The 18,861-nt window shown below is 36.8% G+C and overlaps 2 protein-coding genes and 5 non-coding genes across 8 annotated transcripts in view; 2 read left to right on the forward strand and 5 right to left on the reverse strand.

Annotated features, from left to right (window-relative positions):
* Nucleotides 1–10,544, forward strand: part of LOC133632631 (SH2 domain-containing protein 3C-like) — a 69,852-nt gene extending 59,308 nt beyond the window's left edge. For both annotated transcript variants that reach the window (XM_062025170.1, XM_062025171.1), the window contains one exon: nt 8,475–10,544. In XM_062025170.1, the coding sequence (XP_061881154.1) occupies nt 8,475–8,653 (179 nt within the window). In that variant the 3' untranslated portion in view covers nt 8,654–10,544. The remainder of the gene's footprint in view (nt 1–8,474) is intronic.
* Nucleotides 1,463–1,545, reverse strand: trnal-cag (transfer RNA leucine (anticodon CAG)). Its single transcript has one exon. It is a non-coding gene; the product is annotated as a tRNA-Leu (tRNA).
* Nucleotides 4,814–4,896, reverse strand: trnal-cag (transfer RNA leucine (anticodon CAG)). The gene has a single exon. It is a non-coding gene; the product is annotated as a tRNA-Leu (tRNA).
* Nucleotides 5,233–5,315, reverse strand: trnal-uag (transfer RNA leucine (anticodon UAG)). Its single transcript has one exon. It is a non-coding gene; the product is annotated as a tRNA-Leu (tRNA).
* On the reverse strand, nt 7,633–7,715 carry trnal-cag (transfer RNA leucine (anticodon CAG)). Its single transcript has one exon. It is a non-coding gene; the product is annotated as a tRNA-Leu (tRNA).
* trnal-uag (transfer RNA leucine (anticodon UAG)) lies at nt 8,083–8,165 on the reverse strand. Its single transcript has one exon. It is a non-coding gene; the product is annotated as a tRNA-Leu (tRNA).
* A 3,491-nt stretch (nt 10,545–14,035) lies between the features above and the next one.
* Nucleotides 14,036–18,681, forward strand: tor2a (torsin family 2, member A). Its single transcript, XM_062024091.1, has 5 exons — nt 14,036–14,229; nt 16,998–17,263; nt 17,326–17,501; nt 17,569–17,696; nt 17,764–18,681. The coding sequence occupies exons 1-5, from the start codon at nt 14,109–14,111 to the stop codon at nt 18,006–18,008; spliced, it is 936 nt and encodes a 311-aa protein (XP_061880075.1). The 5' UTR covers nt 14,036–14,108; the 3' UTR covers nt 18,009–18,681.
* Nucleotides 18,682–18,861: the final 180 nt, after the last annotated feature.

Genomic DNA, 18,861 nt, shown 5'->3' on the forward strand with positions numbered 1-18,861 from the left:
ATAATAGGAACAGTTAGCATACTTGCAAGAAGGAGTCTCCGTAGAGATTTTGACGGGCCTGCTATCTATGCTGTGAACCTCTGGCCCCGAGGTTGATTGACGCTAAAAAGCTATCATAAAACATTAGCGTGTTATAGTAGGTACGGTAAGCATACTTGCAAGAAGGAGATATGTCTCAAAACCCATGAATTTTAGGTTTAAACAAATAAAATTAGCAAAATGTTAGCCTTAAATGTTAGCATGCTAACGTTACCGTGTTATAATGGGAACAGTTAGCATACTTGCAAGAAATAGGTATCAAAACCCATGAATTTTAGGTTTATACGAATAAATTAGCAAAAATGTTTGCATAAAACATTAGCATGCTAACGTTAGCGTGTTATAATAGGAACAATTAGCATACTTGCTAGGAGTGTCTGTAAAAATTTTGACTGGCCTGCTATCTGTGCTGTGAACCTCTGGCCCCGAGGTTGATTGATGCTAAAAGGCTAGCATAAAACGTTAGCGTGTTATAATAGGTACGGTTAGCATACTTGCAAGAAGGGGATATTAAAGTTAAAGTACCCATGATTGTCACACACACACTAAGTGTGGCGAAATTATTCTCTGCAATTGACCCATCACCCTTGATCACGATGTTAGCATTAAACGTTAGCATGCTAACGTTACCGTGTTATAATCGGAATAGTTAGCATATTTGCAAGAAAGAGATATGTCTCAAAACCCATGAATTTTAGGTTCATACGAATAAAATAGCAAAAATGTTTGCATAAAACATTAGCATGCTAACATTAGCATGTTATAATGGAATAGTTAGCATACTTGCAAGAAAGCGACGTCTCAAAACCCATGAATTTTAGGTTTACACAAACAAATTAGCAAAAATGTTTGCATAAAACGTTAGCATGCTAACGTTAGCGTGTTATAATAGGAACAGTTAGCATACTTGCTAGGAGTGTCTGTAAAAATTTTGACGGGCCTGCTATCTGTGCTGTGAACCTCTGGCCCCGAGGTTGATTGACGCTAAAAAGCTAGCATAAGACGTTAGCGTGTTATAATAGGTACGGTTAGCATACTTGCAAGAAGGGGATATTAAAGTTAAAGTACCCATGATTGTCACACACACACTAAGTGTGGCGAAATTATTCTCTGCATTTGACCCATCATCCTTGATCACGATGTTAGCATTAAACGTTAGCATGCTAACGTTACCGTGTTATAATTGGAATAGTTAGCATACTTGCAAGAAAGAGATATGTCTCAAAGCCCATGATAACATAGGAAAAGTGTGCGTACATCCATGATGATACCATGTATATTTAACATACAAACCAAATAATTTTTAGTTTTAATGATAAAAAAATATCTTAGATGCAGTGTTAGTGTTAGCATGACAAAACAGGACATTTTTATCACATCGTAGATAAAATGAATTAATACTTTCCTTCTCAGTGAGGAAAATTGTCAGAAGTGGGATTCGAACCCACGCCTACAGAGTAGACTACGACCTGAACGTAGCGCCTTAGACCGCTCGGCCATCCTGACAGCCATAGGTCCTGACACGCCCACACATGCTAATGGTTTAATGACTTCATAAATAAAGTTAGCAGTTTGTATCAAATATTCATACTTGCCAACCCTCACAAATTTTCTGGGAGACTCCCGAATTTCAGTGCCTCTCCCGAAAATCTCCCGATTTCCAGCCGGACAATTATATTGGGGGCGTGCCTTAAAGGCGCTGCCTTTAACGTCGTCTGTCACCTGAAAAGGAGACTATAATATACGTATGTCTCCGTTATCCATAGGTTTATCTACAACCCATAAAGTAGGCAGGCACGGAGCTATTTCTCAGCGTGTGTTTATTCCAGCCGGCACGTTAATACACTGACACACAACATCCACAAGGCGGCGGCAACGCAGTATTATGGGCCACCTTGCAAGCAACATTCCGTTCTCATTTGCGGATGTTTTCAACAAATCCGTGAAGGATATGTTCCCGGATTCTGAGATCGCTCGCCAGCACTCAAATGGCAGAACAAAAGCTACTCAAATAGTGAAAGGTAAGAGTTTTTTTTTTTTTAAGTAAGCAGCAATAGGGATGATACTCGAAACCGGTTTCCCCGGTTGTTTGATAAGAAAAGAACCGAGTCCTCGGACTCGAATCCCTTTTTGAGAACCGGTACCCGTTATCGAGACCACTATAGTAAAGGAAAAGAGTTGATTCTTTATTCGAATCCCTCGGAACGAATCCCGTCCCGACCAGAAATGCTCCGTGTGACATCACAATAAATCAGTCACGTAGCTCGGTCAGTAGGCGCAGATAGCGAAAGCAGGAAAACAATGGACGGGAAAAAGCGCTCCAAGGTGTAATAAAGTTCAAAACAAAAGCTATAATCCATCGAATAACTTTACTGAGAGATTTTAGCAGGGTAAAACACATGACGAACACTTTTACGACCAACCGGAAACATAGCAACCAGGCTAGCAACGCACCTCCTTTACGGCATCTGGCGCAACGTTCTTAAAACAACCGCAGCACATACATATATATACAACACATCTCCCTTTTTTAACTTTTGTTTTTCTTTCCTTGTAAACAAAACAAAATCACACTGTAGATGTGTTGTCTGTCTAATTATAAATAATGCAGACGAGCAAGTTGGCTGAGTTCTTGACGTTTACTTTCACAGCGTGGCAACATGCAACACTTTTCGGGGCTACCGCGCATGCTCGTAACTCCCGTTGCATGCTGGGTAGTGTAGTTGTTATATTCTCTCGCTCATAACATCTTTCCCCCTATAAAGAAATAATGTTAACTCAATAAAGTGTATTTCTTTTTTTAGCTTTAACTTTTCATTTTTTAGCATTGTAACCACATTTGCAAAGAACTTTTCTCTTCATAGAATTTTCTTTCAATAAAGAAATAAAGTGCAAAAATGTCAAAGCATCATAAACAGTTATGTCAAATAGCAGCAGAATTGCACTTTTTGGAGAGCTGTATTATTTTCAGTTTTGTGCCCAAGGGACTGATTTTATTTAACACTATATTATTATTTATACACCTATAGTGATCACAGAGACAAGTTGTTTTTGTGTTACTGTATATATTTGTTTCTCTGAAAAATCCCACTTAATATACTTTGGGTAACAACAGTCAATATTTATTTATTTTATTTTATTTTTGTAGGTGGGTAACAGTCAATATTTATTTATTTATTAGATTTTATTTTTTTATTATATAATAAAAGTGAGCTTTTGTTAAACCAAATATTGTGTGTTTTTTTCCATATACAACAACCTATCTGGACTCGATAAGAGAATCGATAAGGAATCGGTTCGATAAGAGGATTCGATAATAGGCTCGAACTCGATAATTCCTTATCAAACATCATCCCTAAGCAGCAAGTACAGTACAGTTAGTAGAACAACTGTGTTTTCATTACTGTTTACTGTACTATATATATATATATATATATCAGTGTTTCCCACACATTCATTTACTTGTGGCGGCCCGCCACGAAAGAATTACGTCCGCCAAAAATAAAAAATAAAAAAATATTTTTATTTCTTTATTTTTTTGTCCTGTCCAGCTTCTCAGGCAAATCATATAGTTGATGTAGATGCCCATATAGGCTGTTCAGATTTACTTTACAAAAGAGAAGTGTAGGATACTTCTCTTGTTACCTTATTTGTATTTGACCACTTCTGTTTTCTGTTTATTTGTTACTGACTGTGGCAGGACACCTCTGCCTCTGTTTCACTTTATGTTGCTGGTAAATAATATGGTTGTAGTAGTAGACTAAAGTTAAATTATTTAGTATGCACTAATTAAAGGGGCAGAGCTTTAAGAGACATTTTAGCTTTTATATTTTATAAGATATATTTTTTGTAAGAACCACAATTAATAAATATTTTTCAGTGAATAACTTATTGTTCAAATCTGTATATAAATATGTACATAAAGTGTTGTAATTATATTGTAAAATGGATGGATGGATGGATGGACCTTTAAAACAAAACTGTTATTATTAATTAGTAAGTATACATTTTTTGAGCCTTTTTAGAGAAAATCATATCATTCTACTAAATTATGCAAATTATTCGATGATGTCATGGTGACCACGCCCCCACCGCCACAGGTATCTTGGCAGTTTATGGGAAACACTGTATATATATATATATATAAATATAAGAAATACTTTAATTTCAGTGAATTCTAGCTATAAATATACTCCTCCCTCTTAACCCCGCCTCCTCCCACCCCCCACACCCCCAATCTCCCGAATTCGGAGATCTCAAGGTTGGCAAGTATGCAAATATTACTCTTTTATAATTGAATATATAATTTTGATTGAAGCTAAAAAGCTTGTATAAAACATTAGCATGCTAATGTTAGCTTGTTATAATGGGAACAGTTAGTATACCTGCAAAATGAAGACATGTCTCAAAACCCATGAATTTTAGCTTCCAATCATCAAAATTTGCTAAAATGCTAGCATAAACCCTAATGTTAGCATGACCATATACCATGCTATAGTTAGAACGCTATAGTTAGAATGCTGATGTTAGAATGCTAATGTTAGGATAAAAAAAAAATCTCTGATTGTTAGCTAACGTTAGCTTGTTAGTATGCTTGCAAAATGGAAACATGTCCAAACCAAATAAGTTTTGGTTTAAATTATAAAATTGATCTTAGATGCTAGCATGCTATAGTTAGAATGCTAATGTTAGCATGATAACAGGAAAAGTTCATCTCTTAGACAAAATGAATTAGTAATTTTCTCATCGCAGTGAGGAAAATCCAAGATGTTCTTGTCAGAAGTGGGATTCGAACCCACGCCTACAGAGTAGACTACGACCTGAACGTAGCGCCTTAGACCGCTCGGCCATCCTGACAGCCATAGGGCCTAACACGCCCACACATGTTAATGGTTTAATGGCTTCATAAACAAAGTTGGTATATGTTGTCAAAAATTACTATTTTATAATTTAATATATAATTTTGATTGAAGCTAAAAGCTTACATTAAATGTTAACATGCTAGTGCTAGCTTGTTATATTGAGAACAGTTAGTATAATTGCAAGATGGAGACATGTCCTAAAATGATCTTAGATGCTAGCATAAATCGTTAGCATGCAAACGTTAGCATGATAACAGAGGAAATATTTTTCATATCATAAATAGAATGAATTAATCATTTTCTTCTCAGTGCAGAAAATCCAAAATGTTCATGTCAGAAGTGGGATTTGAACCCACGCCTACAGAGTAGACTACGGCCTAAACGTAGCGCCTTAGACCGCTCGGCCATCCTGACTGTAAAAAGTGATAACAAGCCCACACATGCTAATTGCTTAATGGCTTCATGAAGAAAGTTGGTATTTGTTGTCAAAAATTACTGATAACGTTAGCATGGAGACAGGAAAAGTTGGCGTACTTCTGACATGTATCGAAAGCCAAGATTTTTAGGTGTATACAAATCAAATTATTAGAAAATATTAGCATTAAAATGTTAACATGCTAAAATGGGAGAAGTTAACATACTTCTAAGATGGCACCAAGTATCAAAATCCCGACAGCCATAGTGCAATCGGGTTGACTTCATGAATAAAGTTGGCAATTGGTATCAAAAATTACTCTTATGATTGAATATATAATTTTGATTGAAGCTAAAAAGCTTGCACAAAATGTTAGCATGCTAACGTTAGCTTGTTATAATGGGAACAGTTAGTATACCTGTAAAATGGAGACATGTCTCAAAACCCATTAATTTTATCTTTCAGTCATCAAAATTAGCTAAAATGCTAGCATAAAACATAAGTACGCTAATGTTAGCATGATGATATAAAAACGTTAGCATATGTCTAAGATAGCACCAAGTATCAAATGCCATGAATTTTAGGTTCAAATGATTACAATTAGCTAAAATGCTAACATAAAACAATAACATGCTAACTAGCGTTAACATGGTGACGTAGGAAAAGTTGGCATACTTCTGACAATGCCATGTATCAAAAGCCAAGATTTTTAGGTTTATACGAATAAAATTATCAAAAAATGTTAGCATTAAAATGTTAACATGCTAAAATAAGAGAAGTTTATATATTTCTAAGATGGCACCAATTATCAAAATCCTTGACTGTTAGGTTTCACCATAAAAATTTAGCTAAAAAGCTAGCATAAAACGTTACCATTCTATAGTTAGAACGCTATAGTTAGAATGCTAATGTTAGAATGCTAATGTTAACATGATAACTCAGGAAAAGTTCATCATATCATAGACAAAATGAATTAGTAATTTTCTTCTCACAGTGAGGAAAATCAAAAATAGTTCTTGTCAGAAGTGGGATTCGAACCCACGCCTACAGAGTAGACTACGACCTGAACGTAGCACCTTAGACCGCTCGGCCATCCTGACAGCTTTAGAGGTCAGTGCGCTCACACATGCTAATGGTTTAATGGCTTCATATATAACGTTGGTATTTGTTATCAGATATTACTCTTTTATAATTGAATATATCATTTTGATTGAAGCTAAAAAGGTTGCATAAAACATTAGCATGCTAACGTTAGCTTGTTGTAATGGGAACAGTTAGCATACCTGCAAGATGGAGACATGTCTCAAAAGCCATGAATTTTAGCTTTCAATCATCAAAATGAGCAAAAATGCTAGCACAAACCATTAGCACGCTAATGTTAGAATGATAATATAAAAATGTTAGCATACCTTTAAGATGGCACCAAGTATCAAAAGCCATGAATTTTAGGTTCAAATAATTACAATTAGCTAAAATGCTAGCATAAAACAATAACATGCTAACTAACGATAGCATGGTGACGTAGGAAAAGTTGACATACTTCTGACAATGCCATGTATCAAAAGCCAAGATTTTTAGGCTTATACAAATAAAATTATCAAAAAATATTAGCATTAAAATGTTAACATGCTAAAATAAGAGAAGTTTACATATTTCTAAGATGGCACCAATTATCAAAATCCTTGACTGTTAGGTTTCAACATACACAATTAGTTAAAAAGCTAGCATAAAACATTATCATGCTAACATTAACTTGTTATATTGAGAACAGTTAGCATACTTGGGAAATGGAGACATGTCCAAACCAAATAAATTGTGGTTGAAATGGTCAAATTGAGCTTAAATGCTTGCTTAAAACGTTAACATGCTAACTTAGGAAAAGTTTATCATAGCATGGATAGTTAGTTAAAATTAGTTTGTTAAATTACTTCGTTAAAATCCCTGATTGTTAGCTTTTAACATACAGTGAGCATAAAACATTAACATGCTAAAATACAAGAAATTAACATACTTCTAAGATGGCGCCAAGTATCAAAATCTCTGATTGTTAAGTTTAAACATACAAAATGAGCTAAAAAGCGAGGATAAAACGGTAGCCTGCTAATGTTAGCTTGTTGGTATACTTGCAAAATGGAGACACGTCCAAATCAAATAAGATTTGGTTTAAATAATAAAATTGATCTTAGATGCTAGCATAAAATGTTAGCATGCTATAGTTAGAATGCTAATGTTAGCATGATAACAGGAAAAGTTCATGTCATAGATAAAATGAATTAGTAATTTTCTTCTCACAGTAAGGAAAATCCAAAATGTTCTTGTCAGAAGTGGGATTCGAACCCACGCCTACAGAGTAGACTACGACCTGAACGTAGCGCCTTAGACCGCTCGGCCATCCTGACAGCCACAGGGCCAAACACGCCCACACATGCTAATGGTTTAATGGCTTCATAAACAAAGTTGGTATATGTTGTCAAAAATTACTATTTTATAATTTAATATATAATTTTGATTGAAGCTAAAAGCTTGCATTAAATGTTAACATGCTAATGCTAGCTTGTTATATTGAGAACAGTTAGTATAATTGCAAGATGGAGACATGTCCTAACCAAATAAATTTTGGTTTAAATGATAAAAATGATCTTAGATGCTAGCATAAAACGTTAGCATGCTAATGTTAGCATGATAACAGAGGTAATGTTTATCATATTATAAATGAATTAATGAATTAATCATTTTCTTCTCAGTGCAGAAAATCCAAAATGTTCATGTCAGAAGTGGGATTCGAACCCACGCCTACAGAGTAGACTACGGCCTAAACGTAGCGCCTTAGACCGCTCGGCCATCCTGACAGTAAAAAGTGTTAACAAGCCCACACATGCTAATGGTTTAATGGCTTCATGAAGAAAGTTGGTACTTGTTGTCAAAAATTACTATTTTATAATTGAATATATCATTTTGACTGAAGCTAAAAGCTAGCATAAAACGTTATCATGCTAACGTTAGCTTGTTATTTTGAGAACAATTAGAATACTTGCAAAATGGAGACATGTCCTAACCAAATAATTTTTGGTTTAAATGATAAAAAATGATCTTAGAGGCTGGCATAAAACGTCAGCATGCTAATGTTAGCGTCTAAAACGCGGGCGTTGCTGTGGCAGGTTTCCAGGAGCAGGCCGACATCTTGGAAGTGTTCCAGACCGACTTCCAGATGAGGCTACTGTGGGGGAGCAGGGGCGCCGTGGAGAGCCAGGCGCCGCGCTACGCCAAATTCCAGCAGGTGCTGACGGCCTTGTCCAACAGGCTGGAGCCGCCCGCGCCCCACGCCCCAAAAGCCTGACTTGAGACTCCCGCCGAGACATCAATATGCCGTTTTTAGACGGTCCCCACAAGGTCCGTTCCCATGACTCGAGTGTGTGAAGTGTCAAACATGCAACATGCCGTTTTTAGACGGTCCCCAGAAGGTCGGTTCCCACAGGTGTGTGAAGTGTCCAACATGGGTACTGCACAAGAAACTTTGTGTTCTCTGGCATCCCGAGTGGGGGCGTGGTCCTCGGCGGTCATGTGACGTCCGGAGAACGTTGCAGACCGCACGTTCTAGCGCAGAACTTTGCCGAGCATGTTTGTTGACGTTGTGAAGGCTGGACCTCCACGACACGCCAACAGTATCGCATTATTCCCGAAACGTAAACCTACATTCCAATAGCATGTTAACATTAGCATGTTTTAATGGGAACAGTTAGCATACTTGCAAGAAAGATATGTCTAAAAACCCATGAATTTTAGGTTTATATGAATAAATTTGCAAAAATGTTTGCATAAAACATTAGCATGCTAACATTAGCGTGTTATAATTGGAACAGTTAGCATACTTGCAAGAAGGAGTCTCCGTATAAATTTTGACGGGCCTGCTATCTGTGCTGTGAACCTCTGACCCCGAGGTTGATTGACGCTAAAAAGCTATCATAAAACGTTAGCGTGTTATAGTAGGGATTGTTAGCATACTTGCAAGAAGGAGATATGTCTCAAAACCCATTAGTTTCAGGTTTACACATATAAAATTAGCAAAATGTTAGCATCAAACGTTAGCATGCTAACATTAGCTTGTTATAATAGGAACAGTTAGCATATTTGCAAGATAGAGATATGTCTCAAAACCCATGAATTTTAGGTTTATACGATACATTAGCAAATGTTTTTGCATAAAACATTAGCATGCTAATGTTAGCGTGTTATAATTGGAACAGTTAGCATACTTGCAAGAAGGAGATATGTCTCAAAACCCATGAATTTTAGGTTTATGCGAATAAATTAGCAAAAATGTTTGCATAAAACATTAGCATGCTAATGTTAGCGTGTTATAATTGGAACAGTTAGCATACTTGCAAGGAGATATGTCTCAAAACCCATTAGTTTTAGGTTTACACATAAAATTAACAAAATGTTAGCATCAAACGTTAGCATGCTAACATTAGCGTGTTATAATAGGAACAGTTAGCATATTTGCAAGAAAGCGATATGTCTCAAAACCCATGAATTTTAGGTTTATACGAATAAATTAGCACATTTTTTTGCATAAAACTTTAGCATGCTAACGTTAGCGTGTTATACTTGGAACAGTTAGCATACTTGCAAGAAGGAGATATGTCTCAAAACCCATGAATTTTAGGTTTACACATATAAAATTAGCAAAATGTTAGCATCAAACGTTAGCATGCTAACATTAGCGTGTTATAATAGGAACAGTTAGCATACTTGCAAGAAGGAGTGTCTGTAGAAATTTTGACGTGCCTTCTATCTGTGCTGTGAACCTCTGGCCCCGAGGTTGATTGATGCTAAACAGCTAGCATACAACGTTAGCGTGTTATAATATGTGCGGTTAGCATACTTGCAAGAAGGAGATATGTCTCAAAACCCATGAATTTTAGGTTTATACGAATAAATTAGCAAAAATGTTTGCATAAAACATTAGCATGCTAAGGTTAGCGTGTTTTAATAGGAACAGTTAGCATACTTGCAAGAAGGAGTCTCTGTAGAAATGTAAACAAAAGGTTTATGTTTGAATCCCAAACTGAACGTAAACACTGGTCTTTCATACTTTCTTAATTATTAAACAAACAAGACAAGTTTTATAACATTTTATCAAGGGAAAAAAAGTGTCTTTTTTAGACATTTGTGTCATTTTAACATGATTATGTGATTTTCATGGACTGATGACTTGTCAAAGTAATAAAAACACATTAATACCAATGTATGTCCTGTCTTTATTAGACAATACTGGGAATGTTTTATTGTGAAAATAAAAAGTCCATTTGGCGCTTTCATAACATTACCAACCATTTTTAACCTTTTCAAACATTTAAAAGGGTTTGAAGATGTTAAAAATGTTGGACATTTTAAAACATTTCAAACATTATAAAGATGTTAAACATTTTGAAGCATTTTTAACATTTTAAACATTTCTAACATTTTAACAATTTTCAAACATTTTTAAGCATTTTCAAACATTTTGAAAATATTAAACATTTCAAAGCATTTTTAACATTTTAAACATTTCTAACATTTTTTAAACCTTTTAAATTTTTCAAACATTTAAAAGCATTTTTAACATTTTAAAATATGTTTAAACATGTTTAACATTTTTCAAACATTTTTAAGCATTTCCAAACATTTTAAAAATGTTAAACATTTTAAAAATGTTTGGAAATGCTTAAAAATGTTAAAACATGTTTAACTTTTTAAAAACATTTTCAAACATTTTTAAGCGTTTAACATTTTAAAAATGTTAAACATTTCAAATTTTTTTTAACATTTTAAACTTTTAAGTAATATTTTTTTAAACACTTAACAAATTTTAAAATACTTTAACAATTTTAACATTTTTAAACATTTATTTTTTAACATTTTAAGCTGAGATGGGCTTCAGCACTCCCCACGGCCTCGAAAGGGAAAAGCGGTAGAAAATGGCAGCGAACTGCAGTGGACGCAACAGATTGTGTGTTTGCAATGGCATTATAACCATAGACATCTTATAAGTAGATGCAGCATTGGCTGCTGTGACGCGAGAAATTGGGCCGCCATCTTGAAGTGGTGATGAGGAGCCGGCGAGCAGCCTAAACTGACAGTTGACAGGTAAAAAACAAAGATGCTAAACTGACAGTTGACAGGTAGAAAACAAAGATCCTAAACTGAGAGTTGACAGGTATTAAACAAAGATGCTGGGCTGGTGTTCAGCATTTTCCTGCTCAAATGAGCGGACTGTTAAAAATAGGAATCCGGGGATTACTTTTTACAAGTAAGATTTAACATTAACTACTATTGGTTGTATTTTGTGAAAAGAATATTAGCACAGAGTTGAGAAGGAGCAAAGATCTTCAATATTTGTATGTGAAAATCACAAAGAAATCTTCTGGGGGAGGACGACCCCCCTACAGGGGTTTGGTTTACAAACTTTCTGCCCCACCTAAAACAAAATTCACCAGCCGTCACTGATTATGATGCATTCTCATTTTAGGCAAAATATAAGACAATACTTTCTTAACAGTATAATTGTAACTAGGAATAAGTCTTCGAGTAACTATAGGTGAGGGCGGACCTACGTCACTTCCGCCTACCAATCCCCTAGCAACCGGAAATTCGTTGAAAACAAACCAGCTCACAGCGAACACAGCATTGACAGAAAAAGCATTTAACGAGCGTTGTGGCTTGGAAGTCGGCGTTAAATCCTTCATTTACGCATTTTTACTTATTCGCATATCGTGTGAAAAAACGAAAATGTATTATTTGCGTCAGACTCGTCTCAGTGAACTTTAAAGCTTCTCAGGCTTAGCTTAGCTTGCTAGTTAGCTTAGCCTGCGCGCTACTAAGAAAGAGACGCGGAAGTTATCAACAACAAGATCAAGTGTTAGTGTATAAAATATTGGGAGATTTGAGGGCTACATGTACTGTTTAAGTACAACAAAGGAGAGTTTAAACAGAGAAGGGGGAGGTGGCAAAATAACCTAATAAGGAAAGTAATACCAAGATTACGGGTAAATAATACTGGAATGTCCGGCAAAAAACGCCAAAAGAAAGCAGACTGACCCCTAGTAGCCTGGTCCTTGTAAGTTGTAGCCTTATGAAGGCGCAGTACAGCAGGGGAATAATGTACAAAATATATGTATTTGTATTGAAAAGTCTTGCAGACAGCATTTTGCGACTGTCTTGAAAAGTTGATTAAATGGCAACATGAAAATTATAGGGTTTATTGGTTTTTAAAAACCCAACTGTTAAGTGCAAATTTAAACGAAACCGGTTTTTGAAAATAGCTAGCTAGGCTATAGACTATATAGTATATACCGCATGTTAGTTTTGTACAACAACAACTTCAGCTGTCGAACGTTATAAGGTACAAATTCAACAAGTACAACATTAGCACGGACGGTATAGCCAAGTTGTGGTTAAGAAGGTGGATTTTTGTTCCTTATATTTACCAGAAACGAAGTGATCCGAACACACGACCCGGGACTTTGGGGGACTCCAGTGAGAACCGTCCTCGTGTAAAGCTGCGAGCCATTTGTCTCGTCTCTGTGGGCTTTTATCACGCTTTGGCAGAACAAAATACAATCTTTGTTTTCCCTGTTTCCAGTTGTGGTTAGCACAACCAAAAACAACACCGTTTTTCGGCATTTTGGAGGCAGAATGACAGGTTTAACCAGCGTAGGTCGACAGGTTAAAGAGTAATGGCAACGGTTTGTTTTCAACGCCAGTCTGGTTGCTATGGCTCGAAGAACCCGTATGTAGCTCAGTTGCCCGGATGTCGGCCCTCACCTATATTCAAATACTAACATTGTTGGGTAAGAGCTGGTCTACCGTTCCACGACCAGGACGAAAACCACATTGTTCCTCCTGCATCCGAGGTTCGACTATCCGGCGTAGCCTCCTCTCCAGTACACCTAAATAGACCTTAATTTTTGTAATTCATACTGTGTAGTGAATGTTAGCATAGTAAGCTAGTTTGCTGTAGAGCACTTAAATTACATATTTTGTGGCATTTATTTATCCATTTAAGTTCAATACACAGCATAATGCATGTTTTATTGTAGTATGCTTGTGTGTGTAATTGGCTGTGTGTGCATGTCTGTAATGTAAGCATCCTTTCTGCTTGTATGTTTTCAGTTTTACCCTTTTTACGGTCAATAAACCTGTCGACAAGAAGACGTTTTTCAGAGTGTTTGATCAAGAAAAGGTGTTGGGGTAAAGCCAAGATATTCCTACATATCGAGGGCGGCACACACACACATATATATATATATATATATATATATATATATATATATATATATATATATATATATATATATATATATATATATATATATATATATATATATATATATGTTTGTGTATTCATATAATAGTATATAGAACACAAGATAATGTGTATATTAATACAGAATCATGTATGTGGTTTGTTGAGATCAGAGGATGGGATATAAAATATTATAAATATATATGATATAAAGTATTGAGTAATATATGTATTTACAGTATTCACAGACGGATTGTTAAAGGTTTTGTTATACAGTAGTTGGAAATAAATGAGTCTATTTTTGCTGGACCATACTTGTGTATTATTTAAGGCTATTGATGTACTGTTACGTCACCTTAATGACGTCATTGATCAAAGGTTAGAAAAAGTTTGACACATATTTGTAAAAGCTTTGGTGGGAGGAGCGGACGGATCACGTGACCCGGCGTCATCCCGGAAGTAGCGAAGGTTCCGGTGCGCCCGCAGTGCCGATGGCGGACTAAACATGTTGTTTCTGCTCCTCGTCTTGCTTCTATGTCTTCCTCCGCCCGCCTGCTGGGCGATAAACAACTTCTACTGCTCCTTCTCCGACAGCTGCGACTGTGACTTCCGGCCTAATGTCAAAGGTGAGCGGCTCTAACTTTAGCTCGCCTGCTAACAAGGTAGCAAGCTAGCCGGGAAACAGCTGTTTATGTTTTTTAATGTCCATCCATCCATCCATTTTTCCTACCACTTGTCCCTTTCGGGATCGCGGGGGTGCTGGAGCCTATATCAGCTGCATTCGGGCGGAAGGCGGGGTACACCCTAGACAAGTCGCCACCTCATCACAGGGCTGTTTTTAATGTTTACGTTTTTAATGTTTACGTTTTTAATGTTTATGTTTTTATTGTTTACGTTTTTAATGTTTACGTTTTTAATGTTTACGTTTGCGTCTGACGGGACTTTTTATAGAGTCGCAGTGTTAGCTAGCTAGCGACCTAAATGTAAGAAGTAACAGTAACAAGTAGGGCTCAGGAAATAAACTTCATCGATTTGCGATGATTATATTTTATACATAAAAATGCGAAAACAAGGAGTGGATGAAGACAAGTTGTTAGTCTCAAGGTGCCACACATCAAAACAATATGCAATCATTTACTGCAATATTTGTCCACATCATGCTCTTAAACTGAGGGGAATATACTGTATACTGTGTACACTGTGTGTACATGTTTCAAACATTTTAAACATTCTTTTTTTTTAACATTTAAAAACATTTTTAACTTTAAAATATGTTAAACATGTCTAACATTTATAAAACATTTTTCAAACATTTTTAAGCATTTTAAAAAATATATGTTAAACATTTCAAATAGTTTTTTATATTTTGAACATTTCTAACATTTTTCAAAAAACGAAGCATTTTCAAACATTTTAAAAATGTCAAACATTTCTAAGCATTTTTAACATTTCAAAATATGTTAAACACGTCTAACATTTATAAATAATGTAAAACATTTTTCAAACAATTTTAAGCATTTTCAAACATTTAAAAAATGTTAAACATTTCAAAGCATTTTAATTTTTTTTATAACATTTTATCATTTTACAAACATTTTTAAGCATTTTCAACATTTATACAACATTTTTCAAACAATTTTAAGCATTTTTAAAAAATGTTAAACATTTCAAATAATTTTTAATATTTTGAACATTTCTAACATTTTTAACATTTCAAAATATGTTAAACATGTCTAACATTTTTACATTTTTTAAAAGATTTTTCAAACAATTTTAAGCATTTTCAAACATTTTAAAAATGTTAAACATTTCAAAGCATTTTTAACATTTTAAACATTTTATCATTTTACAAACATTTTTAAGCATTTTCAAACATTTAAAAAATGTTAAAAATTTCAAAGCATTTTTAATATTTTAAAATAAGTTAAACATGTCTAACATTTATAAAACATTTTAAAAATGTTAAACACTTCAAAGCTTTTTAAAAAATTTTTAAAACATGTGTAACATTTTAATATATTTTAACAATTTAAACATATTATACATTTTTAACAAGGCTGAGGAAAAAAACTTACTTGCAATTCAATTTGCAATAATTATATTTTATACATAAAAATGCGAAAACAAGGAGTGAATAAAGACAAGTTCTTGTCTCAAGGTGCCACACATCAAAACAATATGCAATAATTTACTTCAATATTTGTCCACATCATGCTCTTAAACTGAGGGGAATATACTGTATACTGTGTACACTGTGTGTACATGTTTCAAACCTTTTAAACATAATTTTTTTTAAACATTTCAAAACATTTTTAACTTTAAAATATGTTAAACATGTCTAACATTTTTCAAACATTTTTAAGCTTTTTACATTTTTTTTTAAACATTTCAAATATTTTTTTACATTTTGAACATTTCTAACATTTTAACATTTTTCAAAAAACTAAGAATTTACAAACATTTTAAAAGTGTCAAACATTTCAAAGCCTTTTTAACATTTTAAAATATGTTAAACATGTCCAACATTTCAATTTTTTTTTTACATTTTAAAATATGTTTAACATTTATAGAACATTTAACATTTTTCAAATATTTTTAAACATTTTAAAATTATTAAACATTTCAAAGCATTTTTTAAAATGTTAAACACTTAACACATTTTAATATCTTTCAACAATTTTAAATTATTACACAATAAAAAAAAAAAGTAGGGCTGAGAAAAAAAACTTAATGCAATACAATTTGCGATGATTATATTTTATACATTAAAATGCGAAAACAAGGAGTTTTCCACAATATATGTGGACAAATATTGTGGACATCAATATTTGTCCACATCATGCTCCTTAAACTGAAGAAATAACCGATAAAAACGATACAGTGATGTAATCATATAAGAGGATATCAACTTGTATTTGTCATTACTGTCGAATTGTTAGCCATTGTCCTGTCATTGGAAGGAACTTTGTTATCCTAAATGAATAAAAAATCAAATGGACGCATTTCTCTCAGCAAAAATGTAACGTAAATAGACATTGAACACCTTAAAGTTTTAGTTTTTTTTGCTGCCATCGCGCGATTATGGCATTCTCGCTCGTTCGTCCGTGTTGATGGGCTCATATTGCAGGTTTGAAGCTGACAACGGGACGTTTGGCTCTGTAATCAGATTTTGTTCGACATTTTTTGTACTTTGCGGAACTTCGTCACTGGCGAGTTGTGAGGCTCTGTGTTCGTGCGATCCCCACCCGACCGAAAAGAGGGCTCACTGCGTTCGGTTAATTCCACTGTTGAATAGACGCGCTCGGGAGTGAGACCTGGTTCTTCCTGTTTGAAGCGAGAGACCAACAACATGGCGGGAGTTAGATTGTCCTAAAGTTGAGTGTTTGTGAACCAGAGCTGGAGTGGGACCTCTACAAGAACGTTTACGGCCAACATCTGGCTCAGGACATCATCTCTGAGGAGGTCGTCAAGTTCCTTCAGAATAAAAGCCCGGAAAAACCCCTGGTTCTGTCCTTCCACGGCTCCTCCGGGACCGGGAAGACGCTGGTCAGCTCCATGCTGGGGAGCCATTTGTACGGCTCGGCCATGAGCAGCCCGTACGTGCACCGCTTCATCCCCGCGCTGCATTTCCCCTCCGCCGGCGAGGTGGACCAGTACCGGGTGAGACTCCTCTCCTTGTGTGACGGCAGCGCCACTTGGCTCACCGGCGTCCTTCTTTACAGGTGCAGCTGAAGAACTGGGTCCAGGGGAACCTGACGGCGTGCGCTCGCTCCGTCTTCATTTTTGACGAGATGGAGAGGATGCCGCGCGGACTCGTCGACGTCTTGGAACCTTTTCTGGGTCCCTCGCACGTGGTCTTCGGCACCAACTACCGCAAGGCCTTCTACGTCTTCATCAGGTCAGCGCCGATCCCGGTCCTCGGTGCGTGGCGATGGCGCTGGGTTTGAGCAGAGTGTGTTTGTTAGCACGGCGGGCGAGGACGTGGTCAACAGAGTGGCCCTGGAACACCGCCGGGCGGGACGCGACCGAGAGGAGATCACGTCGTCCGACCTGCAGGACGCCATCGCTCAGGCCGTCTACGACAACAACTCCAGTGAGCGACGCCGTTTTGGTTTTGTAACGCTCGCTTTTTTTTACTGTCTTTCCCGCCCTTCCCTCAGGCGGCCTCTTCCAGTCGTCCATCATCCGGCAGAAGCTCATCACGTCCTTCGTGCCCTTCCTGCCGCTGAGCCGCCGCCACGTGGAGCGCTGCGTGCGCTCGCAGCTCTGCCAGCTCGGCGCCTGCCAGCGCAGTGACGTGGTGCGGGCGGTAGGGGGCGACATGACGTACACGCCGGCGCCGGGACACTTCTTCTCGGCCAGCGGCTGCAAGAGCGTCACCGCCAAGATCAACCTTTTCCTCTGACCCTCAGCCAAAGTCTGGTGGACCAGAAGCTGTCCGGCAAGGACCTCCAAGGCCAACCTGGTTCATGGAGTCCACCCTGTTGTTGGAAGAAACTCCACCAGTTCCCAAAGTTCCCATTGGATCCACTTGAAGGACTTTGTGTTGATCCAAACTCGGAAGGACCGCGTGAAAAAACCTCTACCATGGGAGAAACTCCACCAGATCCCAAAGTTCCCATTGGATCCACTTGGAGGAGTTTTTGTCGATCCAAACTCGGAAGGACCACGTGAAAAAACCTCTACCATGGGAGAAACTCCACCAGATCCCAAAGTTCCCATTGGATCCACTTGAAGGACTTTGTGTTGATCCAAACTCGGAAGGACCACGTGAAAAAACCTCTACCGTGGGAGAAACTCCACCAGATCCCAAAGTTCCCATTGGATCCACTTGGAGGAGTTTTTGTCGATCCAAACTCGGAAGGACCACGTGAAAAAACCTCTACCGTGGGAGAAACTCCACCAGTTCCCAAAGTTCCCATTGGATCCACTTGAAGGACTTTGTGTCGATCCAAACTCGGAAGGACCACGTGAAAAAACCTCTACCGTGGGAGAAACTCCACCAGATCCCAAAGTTCCCATTGGATCCACTTGAAGGAGTTTTCGTCGATCCAAACTCTGAAGGACCACATAAAGAACCTCTACCAGAACTTCATCGTCTTTCAAGGACTTTCCGACCTAAAGGGAAAATCAGAATGACTATTTTTTTTAAACCCAACTAGCAGCGGGATGAACTGAAGGGGGGGTGTAGTTCGCCTCCTTCACCAGCAGAGGCCGCCACAGACTGAAGGTGGCAATTGACGTCTGAACTTCAGAAC

The sequence above is a fragment of the Entelurus aequoreus genome, linkage group LG17 (genome assembly GCF_033978785.1).
Source record: "Entelurus aequoreus isolate RoL-2023_Sb linkage group LG17, RoL_Eaeq_v1.1, whole genome shotgun sequence".
Taxonomy (NCBI): Eukaryota; Metazoa; Chordata; class Actinopteri; order Syngnathiformes; family Syngnathidae; genus Entelurus; species Entelurus aequoreus.

Excerpts from the sequence above, each read along its gene's own strand:
- tor2a (XM_062024091.1), top strand. The coding sequence starts at position 14,109 with ATGTTGTTTCTGCTCCTCGTCTTGCTTCTATGTCTTCCTCCGCCCGCC. Across the intron at positions 14,230-16,997 it reads CTTCCGGCCTAATGTCAAAG|AGCTGGAGTGGGACCTCTAC; the intron begins GTGAGCGGCTCT and ends TTTGTGAACCAG. Across the intron at positions 17,264-17,325 it reads GCGAGGTGGACCAGTACCGG|GTGCAGCTGAAGAACTGGGT; the intron begins GTGAGACTCCTC and ends CCTTCTTTACAG.